Below are 10,706 nucleotides of genomic sequence, written 5' to 3' on the forward strand. Positions count from 1 at the left end.
TTGTTAAAAATTAATTTTTTCTTTTTGAATATTTATCATTGTAGTTGTAAATTTATCTATTTTTGTGAAAATATAACAATTTTGATGAAAATAATTTTTTTTTGTTTGAAAATTTAACTATTTTGGTATCTAGAATATTTTATTTTGTATAAAGAATATTTTTGGGATTTATAATGAAACTGTACCGTGATTGATTAAAAAAATAATTTAACCTTTCTAGGCATGTATTATTTATTACAGGTAAATTTCTTGCCATTATGTAATGAAACTGAATGGTTATCTAAGCAGTCCACGCGCAATTAATTAACTCGTTTTCTAAATTTAACCTGAACTCACTATGTACTTTCAGTTTCGCGAGATGTAAGTTATTATCAATAGTTTTCTTTCGAATATATATTAATGGCGTTAATTTTTAAAAAATTTCAAAAATTTCTATTGATTAAGAGTTTGACTTCACTAGAAACAAACAGGTTTGTAAAACGATTTAGATTTAAGCAGACTTTTAATATTATGAAGCATAAAAGATAATCTAGAACATTTACTGACATAAAAAATCAATTATGTATCTCTATAAAATATATTATTTTAAAACATTAAAAAATCAATGATTTCCTGCTCTGTTTAACGTGGATGCTTCAAAAATTCAAAATTACAACATCTTTCGACTTATAAAAAGATAGAATGTAGAAAATTCGAAAATAGTATTACTTTAAATGATCAAAAATAATATAATCGTTCAATTTATTTTATTCTTTGTAATTAATAAGTGTTGATAAGTGTGTCCTCAAAAACACAAATCTTCATTTTCGATCACGCAACCACTCAACTTATTTCATTTGGTTTAAAAACAAATTCGTTTTTTATGATAAAAAAGTATAAAAAATTTCTTCATGCGAATAAAGGGTACTTTTTTAAGATTAGAGGTAGTCTTTTTGGTCAAAGACCAAGACGACAGAGGACGTTAGTTTTCAATTCAGAAGACGTCGCGAGATGTACGTCGCCGGGATGTACGTCGCCTAGATGTGCGTCGCCGAAATGTGCGTCGCTGAGATGAAAGTGAATTTCAAGGGTGCTTCATGTTTGAGCAGAAGCTTAACAATCTTCACATTTTCTAACACGATAGCTTTCAGGAGAACAGTTGTTGAATTTTTTCAGTTTTAGCATTGACATCTGCTCCCCGTTTAAGAATCATCTTCAAAACTTCTCTTTTATCAGGTTGAGCAGCAAAGTGAATCGAAAATTTCTCTGAAAAAGAGTAGTATCTATAAATCAAAAGACACTCAACCTTAGATTCACTTTCCTCGAGTTTCGAGACAACTTTCGCGTTTACATCAGCTCCATGGTTCGGAAGAATTTCGATGATGGTCTCACGTCTAGAGAGATAAGCAGCAATAAGAGGAGTAGAAAATCGATCATTTGCTTTACCATCATACCTCTTTGACAATCTAAATTTACGTATATCTTTGTCAATCCCCTCTTCTCTATTTCATCCTATTCTTTATCTCTTTACGTCAATATTTTTCTATCTCTCGGGATTATCTAAATTTTGGTCCATCTTCTTCAATCTCTCTTTCCTTACCTCACCGTATCATATATCTATCAACTTCTACCTTTTTCTATCTATTTTTCAATCTAAATTCACGTCTATCTTTTCAAATTCCTTCTTCTCCATCTCATCGTATCCTTTATCTATCCAAGTCAATATTTGTCTATGTCTCTGTAAATCTAAATCCTACATCTATCGACGTCTATATTTTTCTATTTATTTTCAATCTAAATTTACGTCTATCTCTTTCCATTCTATCTCTTCTATCTCATCCTATACTTTATCTATTTATGTCAATCTCTTTCTCTGTTAATCTAAATTCCCGTCTATCTTTCCTAATGCTATCATTTCCTATCCCCAGCCTCATCAATTTTCTATCTTTTTTTCGTCAGCCACCTTGGGACAGGAAACACTTATTATTGGTATAAAAATAGTTTCAATCATTCTCAGGTTGTTCAAGGTTCCAAGAACACGGTCTAAACATTTTTCTGAGTAAAACAAAAATAAATATTTATTTTTTCATGAAATAGAAAAATTTTAGGGGGTGCCATTGATTTATTATCCCCCCCCCCCCCCCCCCCCCCCCCCGAAAGTAATGTAGTTGTTAGGTTAAACCCGATTCTACGTTTATATTGATTTTTTGGTGTGATTTTAAGAGTAAGTGTTGAAATGCGCCCACTTGCATTTTATTTGACAGCTGATCCGGGTATTATTGAATTTTTAAACTAAGAAAGGTAAATTTTGAATCAAAAATGGAATAGTTAAACTTTTAATTTTTTTTATTTTAAATTATTTCTTAAAGAACGACTTCTCTACCAAATAGTTGATTTTTTAAACTAAATTATTGAACTTTTAAGAAAAAATTATGTTTTTTCTATACAAAACTCTCGAATTATCAAATGAAAAATATGAAATTTTGATAGAAAAGTTAATTTTATACCAAAAAAGACGAGTTTTTTTTAACAAAATACAAGAACTTTCAACCCGAAACTTGAGTTTTCAACTAAACTAGATTAATTTTCAACTAGAAAACGAATATTTAATAAAATAGTACAATTTTAACAAAAAGTTTAATTTTTACTTTAAAAAGAACCATTTTCGACAAAAAATGGAATGGGTAAATTTTCAAATACCAAAATAATTTTTTAACTAAAGAAAAAGGAATTTTCAACAAAACAGTTCAATTTTCAACCAGAAACTGTAATTTTTAACTAAAATTCTGCATAATCAATTTAAAAAATGCAATTTTAAAAACGAATTTTAACTTTAAAACCGATTTGTTAAATTTGTAATCAAAAAGATGAATTTTTAAACAAAACGATTCATTTTCTACATTAAAAAAAATAATTTTCAACGCAATTTAGAAATTCTTAACCTAAAAGTTGAATTTTCAACTGAGAAAGATGAATTTTTAAACAAAAAGATTAATTTACTACCAAGAAAGGCGAATTTCAATTAAGTTAAAAAATTCTCAACCAAGATATTAAACTTTAGACTAAAAAAGATGAATCTTTCAACAAAATAATTACTTTTCTATTGAAAAAATACGAATTATTCAAAAACTTTTAACAATTCTCAACCAAAAAGTTGATGTTTTAACTAAAACATATTAATTTTTATACAAAAAGATTAGTTTACTACCAAGAAAGATGAATTTTCAATAAAATTCAAGAAAGAACACTTTTGTTGTAATTTTTAAGAAAGTAGTTTAGCTCATCCAGTTTTTACATTTTTAATCAAGAAATGAATTTTTTCTTAAATATTAACTTTATAGCGAAAAAAAAAACCTAAAGTTGAATTTTCAACTGGAAAAGATTAATTTTTAACAAAAAGATTAATTTACTACCAAAAAAGACGAATTTCAATTAAGTTAAAAAATTCTCAACTAAAATGTTGAACTTCAGACTGAAAAAGATGAATTTTTCAACAAAATAATTCCTTTTCTATTGAAAAAGCAAGAATTATTCAAAAAATTTTAACAATTGATAAAAAGAGATATTTCGGGTTTCACTCGTGTAAAAAACTACGAATGTTGAACTTTAGACTAAAAAAGATGAATTTTTCAACAAATTAATTACTTTTCTATTGAAAAAAATATGAATTTTTCAGAAAATTGAACAAGTCTCAACCAAAAATTTGATTTTTCAACTAAAAAATATGAATTTTTCAGAAAATTGAACAAGTCTCAACCAAAAATTTGATTTTTCAACTAAAAAATATGAATTTTTAAACAAAAGATTAATTTTCTACCAAGAAAGACGAATTTCCAATAAAATTTAAGAATTCTTAAACCAAAAATTACATTTTTAACAAATAAAGAACATCCTTGTTGTAATTTTGATGAAAGTGGCTTAGCTCATCTAGTTTTAAAATTTTAACCAAAACATGAATTAAGAAAAAAATATACATTACTTTTATACCGAAAAAAAACAATCGTTAACAAAATTCAAGAATTCTGTACCATAAAGTTGAATTTTTAAGGAAAAAAAGATTAATTTACTACACAAAAAAACCCTCCTCCTAAAATAGTAAATTAGTTTTTTAAACGATCCCTTGCCTGCAACGGAAAACCCTGTCATTTTAATAACATTAAGACGTGTTATAAAACTGAAATCATGGAAAAATGGGGCAATTAAATTTTAACTAACAGAATCCGTAATTAGCAAACCTCTTGTGACAATTTATGACATTATGATGAACCCACCTCCCTAAAAGAATTCATGTGGCACTAAAACTGACCCTCCTGACCTCCTGACCCCCTCCCTCCTATTTTTAAATATGAAATATAATTTTAGTTTTATGTAAACGTCAATGGAACCCGTCAATCTCTTCCCCTTGTTTTAAAGAATTATTTTTTCCCCCTGTTTTCAAATATTTTAATATCTCCTTTGAATCTTTTTGTCATAATTAATTAAATCAAATACAGCCTATTCAAATTCAAGTTATTAATATTTTGCCAAATTTTCGTTTTTCTCAACCTTCTCTAATCCTCTAATAATTCGAAGGTTGCCTTTCCTTGATTTCTGAAAATATTAACTGATATTCCTCAACCTCTTTGTACTTTTTTCTAATTATATAAGGAAATTAATTCAACTAATTAAAATGTAATTGATACTTTTTTCATAATTTTAGTTTATATAACAGGCCTTCTTCTCGCACCGGGGTATTTTCTTCGACAGTCGCGGCTAGAGTTTCACTTCCTGCCGCGGAAACCGACGCTGCCGTGGGCGAAATTTTGGGAATCGCTGATCTAATATTAACTAATAATTTTTCTTATGCAAATTTACAGAGGGGTTAAAAATGGATTCTCATGGCGCGGGTGTGGTTGCAATTTTGGGAACAGTTGGAGCAGCGACAGGGGCGATTTCAGCAGTACTCGTCTACGCGATTTGTGCTCGTCGTCGTCGTTTGCCTCTGCTCAATCCCGGAGGTCCTCTCAACTGGTAATCTCATTTATTTCCTTATTTATAAATCAATGACAATTAGAAACGATACAATAAAAATGAATTTTTTAAATTCATAATAAATCAAAATATAAACTCCTCTTTAGCCTTCAGCACTGAAATTTATCTCCAAAGTTCTTGGAAATTAAAAAAAGAAGATAATTCCAATAATCAAATTTGAATTATGCGCTCTTGCATGCTTGGGTTCAACTTCAAAAACTAAAATTTGAGTTGAATAAAAATAAGAATGTTGGTTTTTAGGGTTCGTTAGCCCCGGACAGAAACCCTTGTAGTTTGGGTCGGGTGTCTGTCCGTTCGTCCTTCGTACTTTTTTCCCTGGAGGGTAAATGAGGGGTAAAAGTGCAGGGGGAGTTAGGAAATAAGGAGAAATAAGGGATAGGAGAATAGGAGAAACAAGTGGTAATGAGGGGAGGTAAAGTCTGTTTAGTGAGGGTTAAATGAAGGGAAGGAAATAAGAGAAGACATGAGAAATGTGGAAAATGAGGGAAGGAAAATTAGGAGAAGTAGGAAAAATAAGAAGAAGTGAGCGGTAATAAGAGCTGGGAAAGTAGAAGTGAGGGGTAATGCGTGGGTAGGAAGTATGGGAGTGAGAAAAATGTGAATAGGGAAAGTACAGGAATCGGTGAGAATTGTGGGCAAAAGAAGCGAGGGGAAGTAGGGGAAATTAGGGGAGGATCAGTAATGGAAATAAGGGGAGAAAACTAGGTAAAATGAATGGTAAGAATGGAAGGAAAGTAAGGATAATTAAGCAGGGGAAGTAGGAAAAGTGAGTGCAATTGAGGAGAAGTAGGGGAAATTGCGAAAAATGAGGGTGAGTAGCAGAGGGAAGTGGTGGCTGGAGAACGGTAGTAAGGCAAAGGAAGTTTTAGCTTGGGAAGTGAGTAGAGGGAAAAGTCGATAAGAAAGAAGTTGGGAAAGGGATACGAAGCGAAGATTGAAGTGCGGGTAGGGGAAGTAGGCGAATGTAGGGGAAGTAGGAAAGGAAAAGTATAGGAGGATGAAGTTTGAAGATTGATTTTTTAATTGGTATCAAAGGAAAAGAATCACAGAGAAATTCCTTTAATAATAATCGTTTAACAGGTTTGAAAAGGACCTCCTGAATAGAGCAGCAGAAGAGGAAAGGTCGAAAGAAACTACTCTGGATCTTGGTTACACCAAAAAACTTCCAAGACAGAGTAGCAGTCGCAATGAGGAAATTTGGCAACTAAACGATATTGATAACAGCCAAAGAAGTTCACCCAGAAAAGGTATAATTGAAAATTCAAATGACATAAAGACCATTTCTGAAATCTAGTAAACCTAAATTAATATACATAATCAAGTTTTCATAAATAATGGAGTAAATTTATTGGAATTTAGGGTGAAAAGAATTAAATGAAATTTATAAAAATTTGAGGTGAATTATAAAAAAATTTAAGTGAATTTAAAATAATTCAAGAATATTAAAAAATTTATTTAAATCAGTAATATTAAAACGAATATAGAAACATTGAAAGAAATTCAAAAGAATTTACGATGAATTATTAACAATTTAGGGTAATTTTAAATAAATAAACATTGATTGCATAAAATATTTTAAAATCTCTTCCAATCTTTGAAACTATTCCCAAGAAAATTTCGGTACTCATAGCCGCGGACCAAAATATTATTAAATCCCGTGATATTACAAGAAATCTGATATTTCCTAAATTCCTGAAAATTTTGTTAAAATGCGTTTCGAGCTTTTAAATGTTCTTAATATCATTGAAATCCTTGGAATCTTTCAGAATATCCTAAATCCTTATGGATTCTATAAAATGGTTCCATATCTTCCAAAATATTTCTTCCAAAATATGTCTAATGTAAATCCAAATATGTCTTATTTTTTTTTGACAGAACAATTACTTCCGTTTAAATAAATTCCCTAATTTTATAGTCTATATGAATATGGGTCTTAAAATATTTCAAGCCTTGTAAACGTTTTGAAGTGCATTGCAAAATTGTAGATCTCTTGAGAATAACTTGAAATGTTTTAATGTTTTAAAATATCTTAAAATATTTTAAGTCCTTTAAAGTCTTTTGATTTCCCTTAAATTTTTTTTAAATTCCTTGGAATCTTTTAATATATCCTTGAAAATCTTATAATATCATTTGAAATCTTTAAACATTTGTTAATAGAATGAAAAGGTTTTTGAATCCTTTAAATCCATTCAAATCTTTGGAAATTCCATTAAAACTTTTTAATCTCTTAAAATACCTTTAAATGTTTTAAATCTTTGAAACTCATTTAAAACTTTTTTTAAAAGTCTTAAAAATTCCTTAGAATTTTCAAAGCCTTTAAGAGCCTTAAAAATTCCTTAAATTTATTGAAATGTATTTAAAATTTCTTGAAATGTTTTTAAATTTTGGAAATACATAGTAATATTTGAAAATATTTGCAATCCTACAAAAACCCTCAATTCTTGTGAATAAATTCTTTGAAACTAACAGAAATGCAATAAAATTATATGAAACTACATGATATCTGATATGTATTTCCTAAAATCCTGGAAAATTTCTTGTAATATTTTAAAGCTTTTGAAGTCCCTTGAAACTTTTTAAAGCTCCTTGAAATTAATTTGAAGTTTTAAAAATAACCTTAAATCTTTAGAATATATTGGAATCCCTTCAAATTGTTGGAATTTATTAAAAATTCATCGCAATCTTTAAAAATGACCTAACGTTTTTTCAGTTTTCGAATTCTTTGAAATATTTCGAAATCCTTTGAAACTGTTTAAAATTCTTGAAAATTCCTTGGAATGTTTTAAAATACACCCAATTCTTGATTTAATAACACTCGGTTTAATAATTGCTAGAACTATTGGTTCACGCAATTTCTCAGCTTACGGGGCGAGAGGCGTTTGCACGTCTTGTCTGAAAAATACCAGCAGCGTAGTGGAAATGCGCAGCTCGTGAGTACTCACGTGCGGAAATTTGGTTAAAGTACCCAAAAGTATTTGACAAGAATTGAGGAAAATTCGGAATTAGACATATACCTAAATTCAATAGTGTTTTATCCATACAGATTAATTTATCGAAAGAAAATATAACTAAAGTGATTTGTTTATTTAAAATAATAACTATAGTGATTTCATCTTCTTGACTGGCGGCCAGTCTATAATTTAGAAGTTCCTAGTCGTTTGTTTTCATTTGGAGATATTTTATTAAAAATAAATTAATTTTCAAGCAAAACGGCATTTGTCATCGGAGTGCAGTTGTGATGATGCAATTGGCATATCAGTAAGTCCAATTGCACCACCTTTACCAGGAGGAGCTGTTGTGGCTTCCGATGACCGAATGGTTATTTTAAAATCCTTACCAAGGTCTTCAGGCAGCTCTTCAAATTCAAGGTTGAATAGTGCCGACAGTGATGAAGTTTCCTGTCCAAGATCGGCAAACGAAACCAGAGGAGAAATAGAAATGTGTATTGTCTACGACGCCTCTTCTGGAATCCTCAATGTCAAACTCGTTGAGGTAATCTTGACCAAAAAAAATGTTAATTAAGTCTTTCAAACTTCATGCTTCCCTACTCCCCCTACATTCCCTTACTTCCCCTCTCCTCACTTCAGGCCCCCCTTCTCAACTTACTCCTCTATTTCCCCCCGACCTCGTCTCCCCAGAGAACACTCCCCTTCCCCAATTATAACTTCCTCTTCCCTACCCCCCTCATTTGTAATTATTTTTCCTCACTTACACTCATTTCTTATCCTACTTTTTCCTGATTTGGCCAACTTCCACTCGCCTCATTACCCTCACTTTCTATAGTTCCGCTCACTTCTCCTGCACACTCCCCGCATTTCCCCTGCTTCCACTCCTTGCAAAAATACATAGGTTTCTTCCAGGAACTACGTTACCCTAAAAATGAGAAAAAGCATATAAGTACACCTTATTGAAATATTGTACAGCTACTTTTAACATTTTTTGAAATATTTATAGGCACGTGAACTTCGAGCTCGTGATCTGAGTGAAACTGCAGACCCTTATGCAAAAATAAGGCTACTGCCTGATAAAAGCAACGTCTGGCAAACCAGAATTCACAGGCGGACTTTAAATCCAGGTACTTGTCAATATTTAAAAATATATTTTTTTCATGCCCGTTATTATTTTTTTTCGAAGCAATCAATGAGAATGCAATTTATTGACAGGGTTGCTACAGAAGAATGGTTTTAATATTCTATGATGTTTTCAGGTTTGACAGGTCTGATTTTCTAAAAATATATCTATTCAATTAAATTTTATTTCAAAACAGTCTAACGGTTCCCGTAATCAATAGCGTGGCCCTTATTAAGGCGTTTCCTCAGATTTGAAAATTAGCCTACGTATTACTTAACCAAGCTTTTCTCCAACAATTCTAAATTGTTCGGTTTCATATTTTAACCACAGAATATAAAATCAAATAAATATCTTTTTTCGAAAAATGGTCTGGTTCTTGTTTTATTCCAATTAATTGAAAATTAATACATTTTATGCATCTGGGAAGTGGTAAACTACCTCCATTGGTGTACTCATGGTGAACGGAATATTGGGTTCTGTGTGTTTTCGACGATACTTTAAATATCGTGAAACTCGGTTCGAGTCCAAGATTGAGATTGAGTGCCTGTCATGCCTCACTTAAATTTCCTATTTTTAGAGATTACAGCTGAATCCAGGGGGCAACAAATCTGGCGAATTCTTTAAAACATCCTGACGACATCTTCACGACATCTTTACGACAACTTTACGACAACTTTACGACATCCTATGTCTATGTCGTCACAACGTATTTACGTTATCGTAAATAAATCGTCAGATCATATGACATATTTACGATATCGTAAATACGACTTAACGACATGAACATTAGATGTCGTAAAGTTGTCGTAACGATGTCGTAACGATGTAACATTCCTTTTTAACATTTCTGAGAAAGTCGTCACATTACAACATATTCCGACCTACAAAGGAAGGGGTTTTTATGAAAAATAACAACGTTTTGGACGGCACAGGTTCTTCACAGATCGCGTACACTTGAGATTTTATTGGAGCAGGACGTGCTTTTGTTCCGTATCTGTTTCGGTTATATTGTATGGATATAAGGTAAATTCGAGAGCTTTTGTGGTGTGCCACGATATCATGGACGCGTATTTGGAAGTCATTCCCGAGGCCGCCACTTCTCAGTTACAAATGCATTTCGAAATTATTTTACAGATCGCAACTCTTGTAATAGTGTAGTGGTTAAGACAATTGACGTAAATTACAAATAGCTAATAATTATAAGTATATCCGAAAATATAAATACGAATTAACCGTGCGTTTATGTATTAAATATTTTTTAGCAACACTTTTTCAAAATTTATAGTGCTGTCTAAAATATAGTCTATACCGTTAATATAAGTTAGATCTTCTTAATATTATTCGTTAAAGTGAAATGATTATTCGTAATTGCAGCATCGAGGAACTGTGCAGAATAGCGTCTGGATCGGTAAAATTTACTGATCCGCAGGTCATCACCACATGAGAATCGGTACTTGTAACCATCAATGATAGTCATAATTAGCTTCCTATAGTTGTAACGTTCACTGAACTGTCATGTTGGCCATATACAGTCTGTCAAGTTAAAGCGTGGGTGGCTTTACTCGCAGTCGGTAAGGTGCATCGACATGATTTTGGTGTCAAAATATTAAGAAGAGCTCCCTCTT

At 31.1% G+C, this 10,706-nt stretch overlaps 1 protein-coding gene across 1 annotated transcript in view; it reads left to right on the plus strand.

The window, feature by feature from the left end:
- LOC117179087 (synaptotagmin-7) overlaps positions 1 to 10,706 on the plus strand; it is a 21,521-nt gene that overhangs the window by 4,294 nt on the left and 6,521 nt on the right. Inside the window, exons 2-5 of the mRNA XM_033370736.1 lie at positions 4,836 to 4,989; positions 6,091 to 6,257; positions 8,216 to 8,502; positions 8,965 to 9,085. Coding sequence (XP_033226627.1) covers positions 4,847 to 4,989; positions 6,091 to 6,257; positions 8,216 to 8,502; positions 8,965 to 9,085 — 718 coding nt within the window. The 5' untranslated portion in view covers positions 4,836 to 4,846. The remainder of the gene's footprint in view (positions 1 to 4,835; positions 4,990 to 6,090; positions 6,258 to 8,215; positions 8,503 to 8,964; positions 9,086 to 10,706) is intronic.

Source organism: Belonocnema kinseyi, chromosome 8 (genome assembly GCF_010883055.1).
Source record: "Belonocnema kinseyi isolate 2016_QV_RU_SX_M_011 chromosome 8, B_treatae_v1, whole genome shotgun sequence".
In the NCBI taxonomy this organism is placed as follows: Eukaryota; Metazoa; Arthropoda; class Insecta; order Hymenoptera; family Cynipidae; genus Belonocnema; species Belonocnema kinseyi.